Here is a 22,514-nt window from a genome sequence, read left to right on the forward strand (position 1 = left end):
ATTTAAAAACACCAAGTTGCTTGTATTCCTTTTTGTCTTTTCTAAAGTTCTAACTTTTTTGGTACTAGTACTGGGGCTTAAGCTCAGGGCCTGGGCAGTGTCCTTGAGCATTTTTTGCTCAGGGTTTTGCACATAATAAGGCTCTACTACTAAGCCTAATCTGTAGCCCTATTTGCCTAATGGATCTCACAACAAGATAGTTCCTCTCAGGTCAAATTAGCTTATTGTCTACAAAGATTTCTGCAAAGGTATACGCTGTCAATAACCATGTTTGCTGTATGGCTATGTTCTGTATACCAACTATCCTAATTGTAATCGTACTCTATTTTTAGAAAATATTTTTAAAATTTGTGTGCTTTCTAGTAATTATCTGCCTTCTAACCATTTTTTTCTGATAACTAAATATAAGTTCTTCTTAAGTAGGTATATATACTAGTTGCAGTGCTATAACCCCTCACATGTGTTATTACTATTTTTGTGCTGGTACTAGTACTTGAACTCAGAGCCTGTACATTGTCTCTTAGCTTTTTCGCTCAAGGCTGGCACTCTACCACTTGAATCACAGCTCTGATTTCAGTTTTTTGCTGGTTTATTGGAGAAAAGAGTCTCAAAGACTTTATTGCTCTGGCTGGCTTTGAACTGGGATCCTCAGATCTTGGCCTTCTGCTGAGTAGCTAGGATTACAGACATAATTCACCAGTACCAAGCTGCATTATTTTATATAGTCCACTCACTCCATTTTAGAGATAAAAACACAGAGGCTGAGAGGTTAATAAATGAATCTAAGCAATATTGTACACCTATAATCCCAGCACTTGGGAGGCGCAGCAGGGAGCACTGAGTTTGAAGCTAGCCTGAGCTACATAATTCAAGGTCAGCTTAAGCTGCACAAAGTGATCCTGTCTCAAAATAAGTACCCCAAATCAATAAGGGCTAGAATGTAGCTCAGTAGTAGAGCATGCTTGTGTCATATGTGCAAGGCCTTGAGTTGAATGAGAAAATCAACTCAAGATCATCCCTACGAAGTGGTAGAGAAGGGATATGAACCATGGCAGGATAATTCTAATAACTACTTTTAACTTGCCCATTCAGTTCTAATTTCTTTTTGTCAGACATGGGGCTTGACTAAGGGCCAGGGCACTGTCCCTGCGCTTTTTGCTCAAGGCTGGTACTCTACCACTTTGTGCCACAGTTCTACTTCCAGTTTTCTGGTGGTTGATTGGAGATAAGACCCTCACAGACTTTCCTGCCCAGGCTGGCTTTGAACCATGATTCTCAGATCTCAACCTCTTGAGTCACTAGGATTACAGGCATGAGCCACTAATGCCTGGCTTTGAATTATAATTCCACATTATTTGTCTATCAGGCTTTTAAACCAATAGAAGATTGGGAGCACCATTAAAAAACCTGAGAAAGGCTGGATTAGGGTTGCCAGATTTAACAAATAAAAACACAGGACCCACTCAGTTAAATGTGAATTTCATATAAACAATATTTTTGAGTATGTCTCATGTCATATTTGGGAAGTACTTATTCTAATAATTGTTTATCTGGCAATTCCATTTATCCCACTATCCAGGCAGGCAGCTTGTCAGCAGGCACGGAGTTCCCCACTGAATTGGTATCGCCATGGGTTTTAGGTCAACTGAAAATACATGTCCTTTAGAGCAGAATTGTGGCAATGCATTAATTCTTTAAAATGACAAACCTCGAGTTATGCCAAGTTCACACATTTGTGTTGATAGATTTTTTCATCTGAATATATTTTTAGTAAGAACTTATCTCACTAGCCAAAGACATTTTATTTCTATCACCTATCCTAATATTAGCTGTTGCTAAATTTCACTTTAACAAAAAGATAAACACAGAGACTCATTTTATTTAACAAGACTGAAAATAAAACTTAAGATATAAATTCACATGAGACCTTTTGCGTTGTCCCAAACAATTCTCCCAGCTGTCAACCCATGTCAATTAATCCAGCAGTATTATTTGTAGAAAGATTAATATAACAAGAGCTATTTCTCAGCTACAAAGAGGGTCATTAAACCCTTGGGACTCTGAAAAAATTACTTTGACTATACAATCATCAGCTTAAACTAAAGCAGAGAAGAAAAGGAACAGAAAAAACACAGTAGGACTGCCTATTATCACTTTTATAAGAAAACAAAAACTGAGGCTTGAAATCTATTGAACAGGATGGAGAAGTTGTGATTAACTTCCTAAGAGTAGCTATTTGTCCAGATGCAGCTTATCATCAAACTGAAATGGACAAAAGGTTGGTAAATAATGCTTATTTTACTTTTTACTATTTGCTGTATCTAAATGGTGAGATTATGTGTTGACAGGATACACAGACTAACAAAAACTGTTAGAGATCATTTGTAAAATTTTTTTTTTATCAATATATTGCTAGGCTTCATTCAATGATTCTCTCCTCAACTTAATGTGATCACAGATCCCTCCAAATCTATTTTAGTTATATAAAAGCAATTAACAAACTTTGGCTTCCTTAAATTCTGTTCTTGTATTTTAAAAATTAATTAAAAACAGTATTGAATATGAATTACTTCTCCCAAGTTTAATGAGAAACATTACACCAAGGTTAATTCCTAGGAAAATCCTATAAAAACTGCGTTTTATAAAGTTACTTATTTTGATAGAAGTTTCACTTATAAATAGCAGCCATGACTTAATTGCCTACAAAACTGTAGACATCACATTTTACTACATGTTTAGAATTTCAATGTCTTAAGATCAGATTTTCTAGTAAATGAAAAGAAAGCCCAAAAACAAAGTCACATAGACATATGGGTTAGTTATCCCATGCTAAGGAGACAGCTGACTTCCATGATTTTACTGCTGACAGGAACCTATAACCACTGGATTTATGTTGGTGGGCATGAGAACATGCCTATCTTTTGTTGAAAGAGGAAGTGACATTAACATGGGGGAGCAGTTGCAGGACTTTAACTAGACTCTTTTGTGGCCAAAGGACAAGCTATCAGAGGACATTAATGTGGGAGACTTTCCAGTTAAGAACTTGAGAATGTGCTTGCTATTCATAGAGGCTGAGATGTTCCACTTCTGAATCAACTGTAGTAGACTGATGTTTTCTAAGGTGTAGGCAGCAAGAGCTCAGAGTACCGGGAAAAGACATGTATAGGAAGGGGAGATGCTATGTGTGCCAAAATGCTCCTGTCAGGTGGCTAACAGCATTGAAATGGGAGGAAGATGAATGCATTTTAATAATGGTGCCCTATGCTGGGCTTGGGAAGACAAATCTCCACTTACAAGAACACTTCAACATATTAAAATCCATCCATTCTTTGCTGCCTGTACAAAGAATGACCCAGACCATTTGTCTACTTTGAGACTTTTTAGTGTCAGGAATTAGAACAGAGAAGGGCAACATTTAAAGAAGGGGAGTTAACACTTTATATCCTCCTAGGCAAGCTGAATGCTACCCAAATTCCTGGTTAAGTCTGGTGCCATTATGAACAAGCTGGCCTGAGCTACGAGACCTAAAACGAGGTGGGAACTAATGTCAGAAAGTATCATTCACAGCACTAGGCAAGAGGGAAATAATTGGTGTTTTTGTGTTTGCTGTTTTTAGGGTGAACATGGGGCAGCTAATAACAGGGCCTAATCCTACACCAGAGCTGATCAAGATCACACACTGCAAACTAACTGCAGATAGCTGCCTTTCACTTCACATTCTGCACACCACTCATGGGCTGTTCAGGTGGGATCCTTATTCCTAACCCCAATTTCAGGATGTAAGAATAGCATTTCTTTCATTTTTGTTCTTCCCATCCTGCACCTCCCTGGGTAACTCACACGAATCATAGAGTCAGCCATGGCTGACCCTTCTTCCTTCCCAAGACACTACCAAAGATCTTCAAGGTAGATTTTCCATAACAATAAAGATGCTACTTCAGGTACATTCAGTTTTCCAGGCAGGTGCTACTACAACTGGTTAATAGGTCCAATGATCCCATTTTAGCAGTTAGTAAAACATTTGATTGTTCCTATCTTAATGCTGAAAGATTATTCCAGAAAGAAAAAAAAAGCCCCAGATTAGGTGAGACATGTATAAAGAACTGTGTGGTGGCAACCAAGCCCTGACTTTGGAGAAGTAGTCAGAAGTAACTCTCTGTGTCCTAGCATAAGGAACGTAGTGTATAGAAAACCTTGCAAAACCTAGCACCAGGTTCTTCCTCACGAGGGCTCCCGAAGGCTTGCCTTTAACTTCACTTACAAGGCTTTGACAAACACACCTGCGAGTCCACATTCTCTCTAGCTGCTGACAATTCCTATGTGCTCAGATGTGAACCTTGCCCAGACACCTCCCCCTTTGGAGGCAAAGGGAGAATGGTAGACTGCATTTTCCCAAATAAGGGAAATCAAAGCACCTGGCAGCAGCACCCGGCAGTTCCTCCCCTCCTCAGGACAGCATCCCTAATTAAAGTCAGCTGCAAAGGGGCAAAACTGGTGCCTGCAGGACAGAGGTCAAATTCATGGTTGACACATCTGAAGTCATAGACCCTACTCACCTGAATAAAACCCAACTCATCCATCCCGCCCTCCTTTCCCATAAGGTGGGCAGATTTAAGTCCATTTCTTCTCTTACCACAGTGTCTTAGAGTCAAGGAACGTAGTGTAGGAGGAAGGAGCATTGAGCATTGTTTCATCTTAAAAAATAGAGATCTCTCTAAGTGTCACAATCTGTGGTTGTATAAAATATTATTTTTTCAATTCTCTTTCTCGGTGGTGGTGGCTTCCAGGGGCTCATCTTCTAAGCCGAGGCCCAGGTTGTCAGCTAGCCCCTCAAACTGTTTGCCGAGACCGCCTGCGGAGTCCATGAACATGTTGGGGATATCCTTGCCGAAGTAAATCTTGCTGTTGGAAGCAATGGCCTTGTACTTCATCAGCTGTAGATATTCTGGGGTCAGCTTCAGCTGGGACAAAAAGTAACAAAGGGTTAGGGGGGACAACGTTAGAAGATTTTGGGGGGTCAAATGTTTCGATTTCCAGTCTCTGTCAAAGAAATATGCCACCCTATTTTTTTTGTGACTTCCTTGTTAAATTAGTACAGGGAAAACAATTTTTCTGAGAAACCTAAGATCATTAAGACAGCAGCAAGAGTTTCAGAGGTTTCCCTGTTACATTTCTGGTGGAAGGCCTCCTGTCAAAGGGAAGCATCTCGCACAGAACAGTACTCATCAGTTCTGGCCACAAGGGCTCCTTCAACATGCACAGTCTTCACCATGCTGGGCCTTTACCTTGTTTGCTTCAGCTGTTTTCAGCGCAGTGTAGCACTCGGCATCAGCTTTTGCCTTCTCCCGGGCCAGAAATGCAGCATCTGAGGCAGAGTGCAGAGAACTGGATGAAAAGGGGAAACCCTTGGGTTTTTCAGGAGGCCCAGGGGCTCTCAGAAGATTTCTGGGGGATAGGAATAGAACTCAGTGGTAGAGTGCCTGCTTGCCTAGCATATGCAAGGCACTGGATTCCATTCCTTGAACCTCCAAAGCTGGGTGTGGCAGTGCACTGCGAGGCTGAGCTGGGAGGATCTGGAGTTTTAGGCCAATCTGGACAACACAATGGGGCCCAGTCTCAAAAAAAAAAAAAAAAAAAAAAAAGAGAAGAGGGAAGGGGTAGGGAGAAAGGAGATGATGATGATGATGACAACGACAAGGATGATGGTCCCTGTAACTTTCTGATTACCACCACACCTTGGGATGACTGCTGTTTAAGTTTTTTTCCTATACATTCTGTTTCTTTTTTCCTCTACCAACACTCTTGTGCTGGCATTGGGGCTTGAACTCAGGGTCTAGGCACTATCCCTTGGCTTTATCGATGCTGTGCTCTACTACTGTAGCCACAGTTCCACTTCCTGGTTTTCTGGTAGTTAACTGGAGATAAGAGTCTCACAGACTTTCCTATTCAGGCCGGCTTCTAACTGTGATCCTCAGATCCCAGCCTTCTGAGTAGCCAGCATTACAGGTGTGAGCCACCGGTGCAGGGCCTCCTGTGCTCTGGTTTCTTCATCTATGAGACAGGAAGAAGATGGGGATGTCTTCTTTGCCTCTGCTTCCTTCTTTCCAGTTGCAGAGTTCTCCACTTTATCACTTGGGGGCTATGCAGCAAACACAAAGGAAGCCCAAAGGAGGCTCTGATGGTGGCCAGTGGTGATTTACCCTAACACTCAGCACCATAAACATAAAGCAGCCCAGCTCCTCTACCATTCATTTCTTTTTTATTTCTACCAGTCATTTAAATCACTCTGATAATCAGTAATGCAGCCTGCACAATTCTGACTGGCATCCTCTGATTCAGACCAGTACCTGTTGGATTCTCACTGGTTCAATTCCACTATGTAACCTGTGTTACCAGCCTTATCAGTGGAGATCAACTTTCCATCAAGTTGGCACACAAGTTCCGATGTTTACCTCTTTTCGTAAGGAGTAAGACCAGCCACATGTGACTAGTTTTTGTAGCAAAATGCCTGAGGAGAAAGACCAGTATGTAGGGGTACCTTACTCAATGTCCTCACAGGACCTGGGAGAAGCCAGCAGTCTGGCTGGGGGTTCTGGTTGCCCTCATTGCCTCGGCACCTGATGAAGAATGTATTCATAAGAAACAAAAATGAGCCAGGCACCGGTGGCTCACATCGGTCATCCTAGCTATCTCAGGAGGCTGAGGTCTGAGGATCGTGGTTCAAAGCCAGAGCGGGCAGGAAACTCCCTGAGACTCTCATCTCCAATTAACCACCAGAAAACTGGAAGTGGCGCTGTGGCGCAAGTGGTAGAACGCTAGCCTTTGAGCTGAAGAGCTCAGAGACACCACCCAGGCTGAGTTCAAGCCCCACAACTGAAAAAAAAAGTTGTTTTGTTAAGAGCTCCCTAATGAGGAGCTACTAGTCTGTCTATGACTTCCTAATTGGCTCCTCAGTGGGCTCCTTGAAAGCCTGACAGGCTCCATAATGAATATAACTGGACATAACACTTTGAGGTCTGAAGCTGCCCTGAGGATCCATTTTTGTCCTACAATTTACCTGACAGTAAAAAGGAGGGTTCAGGAGCTGGAACTGAAGGCAAGTAACATTTAGAAAACCAACCAAGGAGGGGAGGGGGGAGAGTGAAGGAGGGGGTGAATGTGACCAAGGTACCTTGTATGCAGTTTAAAAAAGATGATTCATTAAGCTGGGTATTGGTGGCTCACACCTGTAACCCCAGCTACTCGGGAGGCTCAGATCTGAGGATCTTGTTGGAAGCCAGCTCTGGCAGACAAATTCAAGGGATACTTAGCATCAACCAGCAAAAAGCTGGAAGTGGAAGTGTGGCTCAATTGGCACAGGGCTAGACTTGAGTGAAAAAGCTGAGAGTGTGAAGACCTGAGTTTAAGCCCCAGTACTATCATGTGCATGTATGTATGTACGTATACGTACACGTACATGTACATGCATACACACACACACACACAGTGGCGAAAGTAAACACTTTCAAGAAAACACTTTTCTTTGGCTCCAGAATTGCTGCTGCTAAAAAAGTGCTGCATTTGAAACCAACTTAGTATCTGAGTAGGCTTTGAGAGCAGACTTTGAGAACAAATTAATGGTACCAACTGCCTGTTTGAGACAGGGTCTTGTTCTTGTAGCCCAGGCATACCTCAAACTCGATCCTGCCTCAATTTCCTGAACACTGGGATTACAGGTGTGCGCCATCATGCCTGGTTGATTTCTCCATTGTCAAAACCTAACAATGTCTGGCAGTCAATCAATATTTGTAAAAGGAATGAATGCTCTTTGAAATAGAACTAGCTCCTACTTAGGTTGTTAGGTCTGGCCCAAATCTCAAAACTTGAGTGTAAGTGCAGAATTTTAACTGATGTTTCAGAGAGATCATAATGTCCTATTACAGACAGGAAAAAGCAAAGGAGGCCTGGGAGTATGGCCTAGTGGTAAAGTGCTTGCCTTGTATACATGAAACCCTGGGTTCAGTTCCTCAGCACCACATATATAGAAAAAGCCAGAAGTGGCGCTGTGGCTCAAGTGGTAGAGTGCTAGCCTTGAGCAAAAAGAAGCCAGGGACAGTGCTCAGGCCCTGAGTTCAAGCCCCAGAACTGGAAAGAAAACAACAAACAAAAAGCAAAGGAAATGGCTCTCCTTGCCACAAAATGTGAGCAAACCACAGACACGATGTCCTTCTGCATACCTTCAATTTCTGAAATCTTCTTCTCAGTTTCTTTCTCCATCACCTTCTGCCCATAGGTAATTTCTGCAACCTGAGCCACTTTTTCTGCCTCTGTGTAAATGGAGTTAAACATAGAATTAGAATAATTTAAAAAAGTTGAACTGATTTTACCCATCTCCTGATCTGGGTGCGCATGAAAATGACAGTGAGTACACTGAGATGGACGGCCACTGTCCTCAGAGGGCAACTGTGACAGGCACACCTGACAGAGGTGGGACTGAACCAGTGAGCACAGGAGCATGCTACCAGCAACCCAGAGGCCTCTGAAGAGCACGCCCAGACTCCTCTCCGATATCACCTCCTCAAGAGGAAGAAGATTCCACCTGCTACTTCCTTTTATGAATAAAGTGTGGTGATTAGCTAGCATCTCTAGGCTTGAGCCCCAATCTTACCACTTCCTTGGACCTATTATTTAACCTTTCCTGCGCTTCAATAGTATGAGGTTGATAGCATTTAACCTCCCATGGTAGTTGTGTTATTTCCTATATTGAGTGCTTAGAGAAACACATGGCCCAAGGTTAAGTCCATAACTCTCAGCCATTCTGTGTGTATGTGTGTGTGTGTGTGGTTCCAGGACTTGAACCCAGGGCCTGGGTGCTGTTCCTGAGCTTCTTTTGCTCAAGGCTAGTGCTCTACCACTTAAGCCACAGCTCCACTTCTATGTTTTTGTGGTTAATTAGAGATAAGAGTCTCACTGGTTTTTCTTGCCCAGGCTGGCTTCGAACGGTGAATTTCAGATCTCAGCCTCTTGAGTAGCTAGGTAGTAGGATTATAGTAGTAGTAGGATTATAGGGGTGAGATACCAGTGCCTGGCTGTTAGCCATTCTTACTATGAATTCAGGATCAGTAGGAATCTCCTTCTGTTTAGCATATATATGAAAACTCAAAATTCATTATCTCAGGCCATGATCTGATAATTTCAACTTAGCTTTTGGGGATGTAAGTGCCATTCCTGCAGGTGGCATTGCTTTAGAAAACTGTGTGGTCTAAAATACAGGGGCCCTCCTTGTATCTTCCCACCCCCTCAACCCTTCTGCCTGGGATGGGGATCACAGAACTACATCCGGACCAATGAGGGCCTTCTTCCGCTCTGTCTCAGCCTCCTTCTCCACCACCTTCTGTTTCTGGGCTGCAATGAGCAGCTTTGTCTTCTCGCTTTCCCTGAAAGGGGAAAAAGCATGTAGCTGTAAAGGCCACAATAAAAAGGTTCTGAGGAACTTTCCTGTCCCCTGGAGGAGCCCCTCTGCAGAGGGAAGGTACCCTACAAGTTCTTGTTCTCCTCTAGAAGATTGTTCAAGGGCCCCTGTTAAACGGATCTGTTGCATCCAAAATCTCTTATTTGTTGGGAATATAACACAATGGCTAGGTGTGGTGATGTGTTCCTATAGCCTCAGCTACTTAGGAGAATGAGGCAACAGGGTTGCTGAGACCAGGAGTTTGAAGCCATCCTGGAGACATAGCAAGAAACTCATTTCCAAAGCAAATCAAAGGGCTGGAGATGTGGCTCAAGTGGTAGAGTGCTTGCCTAATAAGCACAATCAAAGCTCTGAGTTCAAATCCCCATACCATCAAAAATCAGACAACCATTTAAGCCAAAAACAGCCATGAAACCAAACCACAATGTACTTCAGTAATACAGCTGCTAGTCACTCATTTGCCTTCCCCTTCTAGCACTGTGTCTGGAATAAGCCTAGAGATAAGGTCTCTGGCCCTTTAAAAGAAACACTGTTCTCCAGGGCTCTTCTGTGGCTCTTAGATAAATTAAGTTGTCCCAGGGAGCTCTGACCTGCCTGCCCAGTCTCAGTGCTCAAAACGAGCCCAGCTTTGGTTAACCTCACCATGGTTGAGGTAGGGGCTGGGAGAGCACAGTGGTCAGCTCAGGTGTCGGGCATACTCACATCAACTCATAGTTCCTGCGGATTGCCTCAGGTATATTGGGCTTTGTCACTCTCACAGCCTGGAGAAGATACAGATAGCAACTGATGGGAGAGTGAGAGTGATAAAAGCACACGAGCTCCCAAGGGTCCTTGATCTTCCTGTGCAAACAGGGTATCCCTTTGGGAGAAGGGATGCCGTGTCAGAGACAGAGGGCCTTCCTACTGTTGCAATGCTTACTTGGATAACAAGGCCAGGGGCCATGGAAGTCAGGTCCTGTTGCAAAGCCAGTTTGAGATTTTCATCAATCTGATCTAGAAGGAAGACAAACAGAAAGCAAGGTGTCAGACTCTGCAAGGCGAGAGCAGGACAGATGTACAGCATACGTGAAAACAGCAGCCCAAGACAGCACCTTCATGGCAAAAAAGTCTCTTTTGTTTTGTCAGTCATGGGGCTTGACTCAAGGCCTGGGCGCTGTCTCTGAGCTCTTTTATTCAAGGTTAGTGCTCTACCAACTTGAGCCACAGGGCCACTTCTGGTTTTCTGGTGGATAATTGGAGATAAAGAGTCTCATGGACTTTCCTGCCCAGGTTGGCTTTTGGACCACTATCCTCAGATCTCAGCCTACTGAGTTGCTAGAATTACAGGTGTGAGCCACCAGTGCCTGGCCAAAAACAAACAAAATCTGGGCACCAGTAGCTCAAACTTGTAATCCTAACTACTCAGGAGGCTGAGTTCTGAAGATCACAGTTTGAAGCCAGCCTAGGCAGAAAAGTTCTATCTCTAGTTAACCAACAAAAAGCCAGAAGTGGATGTTTGTTCAAGTGGCAGAGTACTAGTCCTAAACAAAAAAGCAAAGGGATAAAACGAGGCCTTGAGTTCAAGCCACAGTACCAGTGCCTACACACATGGGCACACACGTACAGGTACACACACAGAGTAAAGGGGAAAAACCCCACAATTCTATCATATTCCTTGAGTCATCTAAGTCTTTTCCTAGATAACAGCAGTGAACAAGAAGGCAGGCTCATGGTTTCCATTAAGGAGAAAGGTCCTCTGAAAAAAGCTGAGCAAAATTGGGCTCGGTGATACACTTAGGGAGACGGAGGCAAGAAGACCATGAGACCAGCCGGGCGCTGTGGTGAGAATCTGTCTCAAAAAAAAAAAAAAGAAAAAAAGAAAAAAAAGAAAAGAAACTGACTATATTAAATCTACTAATTTTAGAAGTTTCTTTTTTTTTAAAAAAAAAAAACCTTAACAATTGATGTCAAGGACAGGCTCACAGAAGGTTTGTTTCTATTAGAAATGTCATCAAATACCTCAAGGGGAAAATTAAAATATTCTGGAAATAAGCCTGTGCATTTTTTATTTTTGGCAGTCCTAGGGATTGAATTCAGGGCTTCAAGTATGCTAGGCAAGCCTTCTACCACTAGGCCACAATCCCAGCTGCTAAGCTGTGTTTGAATATGCTGTTTGTTTCGTTTGGTCCTGACTCTTCTGTTTTGTTTTTGTTTTGTCAATCCTAGGGCTTGAACTCGGTGCCTGGGCACTGTCCCTGGCGTCTTTTTGCTCAAGGTTAGTACTCTACCACTTGAGCCATAGCACCACTTCCGGCGTTTTCTATTTATGTGGTGCTGAGCAATTGAACCCAGGGCTTCATGTATACGAGGCGAGCACTTTACCACTAGGCCATATGCCCAGCCTCTGGTCCTGATTCTTCTGTCTACAATGTACATAAGTTGCTTGACAGAGAAGTATAGGAACAGTGGCCCCAAAGCTGCCTATCTGGCCTAGGCTTTCTCTGCCTTGCCTTCTGCAAGAGCCTCACTGAGGTCCTGGAAGGGCTCGGAAAACAAAAACAAAACAACAACAACAAAAAACAACCAACAAAATTAGAATGGGACCTCTAAATAGAAGCACTTACTACTTACTTTAAGTGATACCTGTACCTAAGCAAGAGCCTCTGAAGAGCAGCCACGTTTCCTTTCTTTGATAGATGCCCAAACCAAAAACTATGGAAACTAGCTAAGCCAAAACAAACCAGAAGTGGCGCTCTGGCTCAAGTGGTAGAGTGCTAGCCTTGAGCACAGAGAGGCTCGGGGACAGTGCCCAGGCCTTGAGTTCAAGCCCCAGGACTGGCAAAAAAAAAAAAAAAATCCAACATCCTTTGCCATAAAAGAGATGCAAATCAAAACCACACTAAGATCCCATCTCACTCAAGTCAGAATAGCAACCATCAGAACAAATGACAAATATTGATGAGAATGTGGGGAAAAAGAAATCCTCATATACTATTGAGGGAATGTAAACTAGTGCAATTACTATAGAAATCAGTATGGAGGGTCCTCCAAAGACTAAAAATAGTCCTATATTATGACCCATTAATTTAGATTAATCTTCTATTGTAAATTTTAAACACTGCAAAGTTTATTTGCTTAATTCTGGCTCTGGACAATGTTGATGACTCTTCTTTCCTCTGTCTACTTATAAAACATATTTCTGGCCTCGGTCTACAGCTCTGTGATAGATAACATGATTAGCAAGGGGGGAACCCAGGGTTATTTCTGGTATCAATAAAACAAAGCATAACAAAAACTCTGAGGGAGATTTTTATGAGGATTCCTGGGAAAATCATTGTTCTAGTATGAAAGAAAACACATTTACTTTTAACAATGACTCATACAAAAAAATTTTAAAGCAAATATAAATAAAATACAATAAGTGAGCTAGAAGTTACTGAAATGTTTCCTTCTTTTGCTGCTGAAGTCAGCCTGTGTTTACTTTACCCAAGTAAAAAGAGCAAAGGGTATCTTGTTAAGTATGCAGATCCTATTCATCTCTATAGGACACTGAATAAAAAACCTGAATCACAAACTAACCGAAACCTGAACCCACAAAAGTCCTAGGAACCACAAGGAACTATGACTCTCATCCTACTTGGCACATGTTCTGAATCTCTTGTTCTCATCATTCCCTGGTGCCCTTCACCTCTGTGATGTGGTGGGAAGAATCAAGGGAAGCCAGAGAGGGAGGTTGTAGCTGTGGATCTGCTACCAACTAGCTCTATGACTTTTTTCATTCAAGCCTCAGAATATTTATTTTGAAAAAGATGATGTTGGTCTATGGAAATTTAACAAAGAAATCCCCACCCTGCTCTAAAACTGATATTAAAAAAGGAAAAAAAAAACAAAGAAAAATGATGATGTTGGGTAGATAGTCAAATTCTTGTCTTCATTAAAGAATGATACTTTAGGGACAATGAACACATTTCTGATCCAGTCTTCATTCAAGTTGAAATGAATACATTTGATTCCATTGTCACTCATATGCTGAAGCTCAGTGAGTCTAAGAATCTTTTTCTTTCATTGTCCTCAGCATTTTCCTTTTTTGTGTGTGCTGGTACTAGAGCTTGATTGCAGGCCTTGCTCTTGTCTACTACTGGAGCCACAGCTCTACATCTGACTTTTTAACTGATTAAGTAGAGACACGAGTCTCTTAAATGTGTCTACCGGAGCTGGCTTTGAACCATGAGCCTCCTGGGTAGCTAGGATGAAAGGTATGAGCCACTAGTATCCAGCTTCTTTTTTGCTTTTTGAGACAGTCTTACTTTTTAGCCAAGGCTGGCTTTGAACTCATGGTCCTCCTGTCTCAGCCTCCTGAGTGCTAGGTAGTGCTGTCAACATTTTCTAGGCATTTCCTTCTTGATAGTTCTGTACACTGCCCATCCTTTTCTGTGGGGAGCTAAGAAGTAGGCAGTAGTGAGGCGTGATGGGCTGGGACTGGGGTTGGAGTGGGGGTGGTAGAAGGATGAAGGCAACCCTGCTTCCTTACCAAACAGCTCGATGTAGACCTCTTGAAGCGTATGCACACTGCAGAACTGGTTCAGCTCGTGGTGGATCTTGTTGAAGATGAGAGCCTTGTCATAGTCAGCAGTATAGTTCTTCACTATGTCATACACTGGGAGAAGAAAAAGGCTTGCTATACAAAAATGTAGGCCTCAGGCCTCTCAAATGTTCTCAAAATACCTGTGCTCCATTCCCGAGGTGTCAAGACATAGACTAACATGGGGAAAGTAAGCAGGTGAGGTGGCACACACTTAGTGGAAGCTGGACTGCAGAAGAAAATGAAAGACGTACCTGCATTTGGGACCAGGAAATTCACCACTTCAATTCTGTCAAAGTAGATCATCACACCACCACTATTGGAGGAGAAGGGACAAAGAAGTTGCCAGTAAGCTCTGATCCTAGCTGATGCCTTAGACATGACAGGCATTTGGAGCTATCAAATGGGAACTAGGAGATATGCTGGATCTCCAAGCAGGAGATCTACAGAGCTCAGAGGAACAACCCAATCTTCTGGGAAGTCATACCTCTCTAAACATGCCTTGACAAATAAACAAGTGAGATTTTTGGAGGTTAAGAAAAGGATAGTTTCTAAATGAATAATGTCATTTGATCCAAATAACTACTTGCAAGGAAAAGCCTATCGAGGAATTCATTGGGAATTTTATAGTCAGTGTTTCTCCAATTTCTCTATTGCTTTCAGTACTATGGGTTTCTTCAAATATTTATTTTATTAAAATTTTTCTCACTATGGCATCCTAACCCTCCTAAATCTTCTAGGATCTTCTCTACCATATACTACCACCTGGTCAAGTTGGAATGGAGGGAACTAGGGGACAAGGAATTTGTTAAACCCACCAACACATGGTATTACCATCATCTATAGCAGCCAGCTAACCTGCCAGCTATCTTATTAACAGCTTTAGTCTGGGCCCTTACCTGGTCCCACAAGGTACATTCTTCACCTCATCTGTTTGGAGTGTAGTCTGGAAACAGAGGAAACATCAAATGCCAGTAAGAAAATGGCAGTGACAAAATAACCAAATAATCCTAAATGCCGCTGTCCATGACAATGTGTGTGTGTGTGTGTGTGTGTGTGTGTGTGTGTGTGTGTGTGTACTGAGCTTTGTCTTTGTTGCACATGAATATCCCTTCTACTCCTCCTTCCTTAGAAGGCTGATTCTAAGCCAGTAAAGGTATCTAAACCAGAGTCTGTGTAAGTGGACCACAGGTTATCAAGCAGAGTAATAATATGGTTCAGCCATATTAGGATCAGGAGCCCAAAGATGGTATTTGCTTTAACCTCTTCCATTTACACTGTGGAAGCAGTAGATTCTCTACTTGGCACATGTGAGACTGGACTATCTGCTCGCTCAAATGACTCAAATGAGACAACAGATCTGCAAGCATTTCAGAAAGCCATAAAGCATGGTAAATGGCAGAAGGAACTCACAGGAAAAAGTGATGAAATATGCTGGGACATCTTTTTGGGTTTGTTTACTGTGGTGTCAGGGACTGAATCTAGAGCCATGTACATGCTAGGCAAATGCTTTATCACTGAGCTACATCCCAACCCCTTGTTGCCAAGTACAGTGACTCATGCCTGTCATCTTTGTTGCTTAGCTGAGATCAAGAGACTTATGGTTTGAGGCCAGCCCAGGCAAAAAGCTAGTGAGATCGCATATCAACCAATAAAAAAAAAAAAAAAAAACTGAGTTGGGCTGGGAATGTGGCCTAGTGGTAGAATGCTTGCCTAGCATGCATAAAGCCCTGGGTTTGACTCCTCAGCACCACATATACAGAAAAAGTCGGAAATGGCACTGTGGCTCAAGTGGTCCAGGACTGGCAAAAAATTAAAAAAAAAAATACTGGATGTGGTGGTGAACACTTGTCATTCCAGCTAAATGGGAGGCATAAATGTGGCATAGGCCAGCCCGGGCAAAATGTGAGAGCCTACTAGAAAAAAATAACAAAAACAAAATGGACTCAGGGCATGGCTCAAGTGGTATAGCACTTGCCTAGTAAGCACTCCGATGTTGCCAGAAAAAGTTTATTTTCCCCCCTGATTTTTCTTAGCTGGATATACTTCAGATTTGACTAGTCTGACTTTGCCAGGCTGAGATCTGGTATAACTTGTCTTTCTTCTATTAGATGATATTAGTCCTCATCTAATCAACTTCCTTCCCTGCATCCCAAATTATGCCCAGATTTCTGAAGTTCAAATAATAACCAGCAAAATTACCAAGCTTAGCTTCTGTTTTAAAAATACATCTATAATCCTACTTAGGAAGTGAAAACTGGAAGGATCATAGTTCAAAGGATCACAGTCAGCCCAGACAAAAAGGTAGACTTCATCTCAATAAAGCAAGCCAGACATGGTGATGCATGCCTATAATCCTAGCAACACAGGGGGCATATGTGGAAGGATCACAGCCCTAGGCCAACCTAGGCAAATAGTGAGACACTATCTCATCAACAACCTAGAGCAAAAAGGGCTGGAAACATAGCTCAAGTGATAAGAGTACTCGCCTTACAAGAATTGAAATCCTAGCATTTTCCTCTCCCCACAAAAATACAACTTGACTTTTCTGTTAACCATTTAAAGTAGATTCTTCTCCTGATCTTTCTTTCTTTCTTTCCTTTTTTTTTTTTTCTTTTGTGTAGGTCTTGGGGCTTGAACTCTGGGCCTGGGCACTGTCCCTGAGCTCTTCAGCTCAAGGCTAGCACTCTACCACTTGAGCCACAGCACCACTTCTGGTTTTCTGGTGGTTAATTGGAGATAAGAGGAGTCTCAGGGACTTTCCTGCCCAGGCTGGCTTTGAACTGAGATCCTCACACCTCAACCTCCTGAGTAGCTAGGATTACAGGTGTGAGCCACTGGCACCTGCCTCCTGATCTTTCTTAAAAGTATAAAAATAATTTCTAACTAGAGCTGATGGCTCGAAGAAGAGTAATGACTCAGCTATTTCAAAAGTCAAATAATGCTCTGAGAGCTTCTGTGTGTGTGTGTGTGTGTGTGTGTGTGTGTGTGTGTGTGTGTGTGTGTGTGCCTTAAATCAAGTCTCTGGAGAGACATTTAACTCATCCAATGGCTCAATAATTTCAATCATGTATAGTTACAACCCAAATTTGCAATCATTCAGCCATGGCATACAAGCCAACTATACCTGTACAGATTTATATGATGTGATGAATGGGAGCATGAGATGGAAACCCGGGCCGCTGGTGGAAGTCAGCAGGGCTCCACCCCTGCAGAGGAAGGAGAGAGAGGCAGGTTCAGTGTAGCAGGAAGGATCCACTAGATAAAGACTGAGTGGGTGATCTTCTTCTCAGCCCTATGAACATTTAATACAACAACATGTGCCAGACCCAAGTCCACAGATTGCTTTCTTCCTCTCACCTCACCCTAATATTCTTGGATGTCTGATGGTACAACATAAAATCATTAGTCATGCTTTTGCAATGAGAAAAAGAATAGGCACCTAGGCTAAATGAAATATGGAAAGCAGAATGCCAGGACACTCCAAAGAAGAGAGGGGTCTGTCTGCTTGGCTTTGTCCCACACATTGAGATATTGCAACCCTTGAGGTCATCAGTTAATGGCATTGTTGTGGAGTTCAGTGACAGGGCCAACCAAAAGAATAATTTTAAATATACTTTGAAATCATTAAAAATGATATAGAGAGTTACTGTCTGTTTCTAATTAAGTTCTATCTAAATGATAAAACTAAAAACTTTTCTTGGGGGGAGAAACATGTAAGATGGTGGGGAGAAGGAAGAAAGAGAAGAGAGCAACTTGACGTTTTAATCCCTCCCTTCTTCCTTCCCTCATCCCTCTGTCCCCCCCACCCCCGTCCTTTCCTTTCTTCCATCCTTGTGCCTGGGCCTTGAAATCAGGGCCTTACACTCTCACTTGGTTTTTTCCCCTCAGGGATGGCACTCTACCACTTGAACCATACCTTTATTAACTTTTTTTCTGGGGTTAAAGATTGAACCCAAGACTTAGAGAAGACGAAGCACAAGTTCTTCCATGGAGCCACATCTCCAGCCATAATGAGAGATTTGGAACTTGCTATTGGGAGGGACGGAGAGGTAGCTTGATGGCAAGCCCTCGCTTAGTCTGTGTGAAGCCCTAGATTGGATCACTGGCACAGAGAAAAAACCTGCTTCTGTCCACCCAGAAATAATTGTAATAGAGAACATCTAAGAAAGGGTTTACAAAGACTTAACGCAAAAACCACAGTTAAGGAGGCTACTAAAAGGAAGCAACCAAGATTCATACTTGCTTCATTGCTTTATGAAGTCGAAGATAGTATTTCACAAAGCAAGTGATGAACAATGACTCTGTGAGCTTATCTACTGTATGTAAGGATTGTTATTGTAAGGCTCACCCTGCTTCATAAATCAGCCTGCAGAGCATTTTCATGTTTCCTGAAACATTCATTTTAAGGCCTTCTCAAGTTGCCATCAAGAACTTAGACTAGCTAGGCTGGTAGCTGAAGCCTGTAGTATTAGTTACTCAGGAGGTAGGATCAGGGGATCACACACAGTTTGCAGGCAGCCAGGGCATAAAAGTTCTTGAGACCCCCCCCCCCCCATCTCAACCAAAGGCTAGGAGCCATGGCACACACCTATTATCTTAGCTATGGAAGCAAAATGAGGAGGACTGCAGCCCAGGCTGGGCTGAGCATAAACTGAGTCCGTCCTTCCTGAATAACCAAGGCAGAAGGAGGCTGTAAAGGTGGCTCAAACCTAGCAAGTGTGAGTCTCTGCATTCAATCCCTAGGTCTCCAAACTAGAACTTCAACAGTGACCTGCAAAAACAAACAAACCAAGACAAAAACCAAACCAAAACAAAAAACACTGGTTCCTTTAGGTTTTGTCTGTAAATCTATAAAGGCATGTATCAACCACTGTCACAAAAGCACGAGAAAAGTTCGAAATTTATATATCACACACACGATTTCCCATGTTCGCTGCCGTAAGTTCCATCTAAAAAGCCTCCTCTATTAAAGTATAAACACTGATATTTAGAAGCTTCTGCCATATGGTGACTAGGAAATGGAGCCATTTGGCAGGAAACTGCAAGTTTTTACCTGTCTCAGCCTTACCTGTAATAGACACCAATATGTCCCTCCTCTATCTTGTGCACAGCTGAAAAGAGAGATGCACAAAAGAAACTGGAAGCCACAGCTACAACTGCTCCTAACTGAGCCATCAGTGAACTTGGACCCTAGGGAGAAGGTATGGGGAAAAAGTTGGCTTGATATGCAGGACAGTGACAACTCACCAACTATGCCAGTGATAACTCACCAACCCCAGCTTCCTGAAAACGACTCACAGGCAGCCTGTTGTAGGAACACAGGCTAATCTACAACTCCTTTCATTCCTTGCTCTGTCAACATTCCCTTTCCTTAACTGTGGAATTACATTCCCCACCGCACCGAGGAAGCAGAAGCTCCAGATACAGCCCAGACCCGCCCAGGGGAGAACCAGTGCCAACTGGGCAGTGTTCAGAACACAGCCTTCTCTTCCTGTGAACACATGTGGGCCATCACCCGAGTCACTCACACCAGCACAGGGGAAGAGGCAGCTGCACTATGTTGGCCCAAATTACAGAGGATGTCAAATGCCAGGCGGTTGTGGCTATGTAATTCTGGTCAGAGCCTCCCAGTTCTAATTGCCTGCCATTTATTTCAAAGGAAACCATCATTCCCTCCTCTAGGGCGCTTGTGAGACCAAGCCAGCGAGTAGCAGGGTTCTATGGTAGGCTCCTCGGGTCTCGTACCCCACCACCTCCCAGGTTATCCCTTCGGATCTAAACCCGACGAGTGGGTTCTGAACGAGCCCGTGGTGGGAATGAATCGGGGGTGTCTCTGGGCTGGGAGGCGCTGAGCTCCTAGAGTTAACCATCCAGGGGTGGATTTAACCATCCAAAGAGTTGGCATCGAGAAACTCATTTCGATCTAGAAAAACTACGGTAACGGGCAGCTTAGTGCAACCCGGTGTGCCCGGCCCCCCCGGTGCGTCCCGGGTCTGTCAGGACTGGGGGCGCCCGAGTCAGCGCTGATTTTACCGTGGAGGCCTCCAGCCAGCGACCGGCAGGGGCGTCCTTCCCGCAAAGTCCCTTCCCTCCCGGGCCACCCCCGCCCCGACCTCCTCAGCCAGAGGCTGTGCTCGGCGGGCCCGGGGCTCCGGGCGCCGCACGGGACGGGACGGGACGGGACGGGATGGAAAGGGCTTCCTGCTCGTTCCCGGAGTGGGCCGGCCGAGGGAGACAGGCTGCTGGGGCGCAGGCTCCGAGGCACCGCGGGTCGGGGCCGGCCCGGAGCCGCAGAGCGGGGCGGGGAGCGCGCACTTCGGGGCGGGGTCCGCGTACCGGGCTGTCCCTCCGGGCGTTCCGTACAGGTCCGAACCCCCCGGGCAACCGCAGAAACCGCCACACCCCTCCCCACGCGACTTCCTTCCGGGCCCGTCGCTCTGCTGACGCCATCAGCTCCCGCGAAGAGGCCACGCCCCCCGCTCCTCCGCGCGTCCACCCCGCCCCTCGAGCGCGGAGCCGTTGTCGGGGGGGGGCGTGGTCCTCCTCCGCCACCAGGGGGCGCGCGCGAGTCGGCCCGACCAACCCGGGCCTAGGATTCCAGGGACCCGGACGGGGCGGATGCGTAACCCCAGGAATCCTTTCTCATCGTGTGTGTGCATCCCCGGGGATCGAACCCTGGGACTCGCCCATGGTAGTCACGGGGATCTACCACCGAGCTACTTCCACCTTGGAGGCATTGCTAAGTCAGTGACTGAGGTCACTTTGTTTGCTGGCCAAAAGGGGGGGTGGGGAGAGGAAGAGTTAGCGTCCACTTAATTATAGCTTCTGGTAAATGAAAACTTTTTTTTAAATAGGAAAGCTGGCAAGCGGGCAGTGTTAAGCTGATTTAGGACTCGGGAAAAAGGAAAGTACAGGTTTTCCAGGCATGGCTGCTTGAGGTTGGCCCGCGTCCCCTCCTTGAGTTTGCTCTGGGCGAGTTAAGAGTGTGTTGGAATTTCTCAGCATCCCGCGGTGACGCCCAGGAGCGGGGCAGGTAACACATACAGAGGCGCAGGTGGCCATTCTTTTTAAAAATTTAATTGTTATTGTGAAGGTGATGTGCAGAGGGGTTACAGTTTCACAAGTAAGGTGACGAGTACATTTCTTTGTGAACGGTGTTACCCCCTCCCTGATTTTCTCCCGCTTCCCTCCACAAACTCTCCCCACCCCAAGTTGTAAAGTTCATTTCCAACGTGGTGTCTAGTGAGTACCACTGTTGAATTGGTTCATCTTCTGTCACACTATTTCTGTGATTCCCCTTCCCTTCCCCAAATCAGATGAACTTACAGAGGGAGCCATTCTTGATGGGTCCTAGCAGAAATGTCTAAGCCTTCTCATGTTCTGGATAAAAGTCAGCTTAGTGAATGTTTTCTTAGTAGTTGAGTGAGCTAAATGTGTGGCACACAGATGTGCTCATGGAACCGAGGAAGCTCAGGCAGGAGAATGGTGCATGGGAAGCCAAGACTTGGTTCTGAGATCTTATCTCAAAGAAATGCTAAATAACTGCACAGGAAAAAAAGAAAGGATTGAGACACGCCCTGCAGCATCAAATATTTTGATTAGGATTTCACAATTTCCTAACAAATTTTGGAATGAATTGTGAGGAGAGGTTGTGGGAATTTGTTCTCTGGAGACCTTTTTACCAGGCCTGAGCTAATGAGTTGTGGACCTGCTTGAAGGGAGGGGTTAGATTGAGTAAATGATGATCTAATAGATCTGAAACTATCTTTCTTAAGAGACTCATGGTATTTATAACTCAACATACAGAGTTCTCAAGTCTGTGATGATTTGTTTTGCTTTTTTTTGGTCAGTCCTGGGCCTTGGACTCAGGGCCTGAGCACTGTCCCTGGCTTCTTCCCGCTCAAAGCTAGCACTCTGCCATCTGAGCCACAGCGCCCCTTCTGGCCGTTTTCCATATATGTGGTGCTTGGGAATCGAACCGAGAGCTTCATGTGTAGGAGGCAAGCGCTCTTGCCACTAGGCCATATTCCCAGCCCTTGTTTTGCTTTTGAAACAGGATCTTACTATGTAGTTCAGGCTGGACTTGAACTTGTGATCCTCCTGCCTTAGACTCCTAAGTGTTGGTATTATGGTTATACCTGGTGCTTAACAAAAAGTGCTTACATCCATTTAATTTTTTATTTAAACACAAGTGTTTAGAAATAGGTTTTCAATTTTTAAAAATTTAATTGTATTTATTTTTGAGACAAGGTCTTGCTATATAGCTCAGGCTGACCTTGAACTCTTTAGTGAATCTAAAGTTATCTTCAAGTTGATATCCTCTTGCCTCTGCTTTGTGAATACTGAGATCATAGGTATGTACCACCATACCCAGTTAAAAACCTTTTTTTTTTCTTTTTGGATGGTACTGGGGTTTTAACTGAGGTCCTCATACTGGCTAAGCATACCTCCAACCCCTAAAGGTGTTCTTGTATGTTTTTGGGTTCCTATTTTTTTTTG

At 44.1% G+C, this 22,514-nt stretch overlaps 1 protein-coding gene and 1 long non-coding RNA gene across 3 annotated transcripts in view; one reads left to right on the top strand and one right to left on the bottom strand.

Moving 5' to 3' along the window:
* LOC125339230 overlaps nt 1–9,728 on the top strand; it is an 18,503-nt gene extending 8,775 nt beyond the window's left edge. The window contains exons 2-3 of the long non-coding RNA XR_007208506.1: nt 7,097–7,100; nt 9,716–9,728. This is a non-coding gene — a long non-coding RNA (uncharacterized LOC125339230). The remainder of the gene's footprint in view (nt 1–7,096; nt 7,101–9,715) is intronic.
* Nucleotides 1,860–20,459, bottom strand: Erlin2 (ER lipid raft associated 2). Of its 2 annotated transcripts, XM_048330259.1 has the most exons (13): nt 20,129–20,343; nt 19,084–19,205; nt 17,140–17,221; nt 14,912–14,958; nt 14,267–14,328; nt 13,962–14,087; nt 10,371–10,444; nt 10,154–10,212; nt 9,325–9,416; nt 8,217–8,306; nt 5,286–5,365; nt 4,778–4,961; nt 1,860–3,534 (listed from the first exon to the last, which is right to left on the bottom strand). In XM_048330259.1, exons 2-13 carry the CDS (start codon nt 19,188–19,190, stop codon nt 3,464–3,466), a joined length of 1,074 nt encoding a protein of 357 aa, XP_048186216.1. In that variant the 5' UTR covers nt 19,191–19,205; nt 20,129–20,343; the 3' UTR covers nt 1,860–3,463. The 2 variants fall into 2 exon arrangements, with proteins under 2 accessions (XP_048186216.1, XP_048186215.1); XM_048330258.1 differs by lacking the exon at nt 20,129–20,343 and adding an exon at nt 20,352–20,459 and having other exon boundaries at nt 1,860–4,961.
* Nucleotides 20,460–22,514: the final 2,055 nt, after the last annotated feature.

This window comes from Perognathus longimembris, chromosome 21, assembly GCF_023159225.1.
Source record: "Perognathus longimembris pacificus isolate PPM17 chromosome 21, ASM2315922v1, whole genome shotgun sequence".
NCBI classification, from domain to species: domain Eukaryota; kingdom Metazoa; phylum Chordata; class Mammalia; order Rodentia; family Heteromyidae; genus Perognathus; species Perognathus longimembris.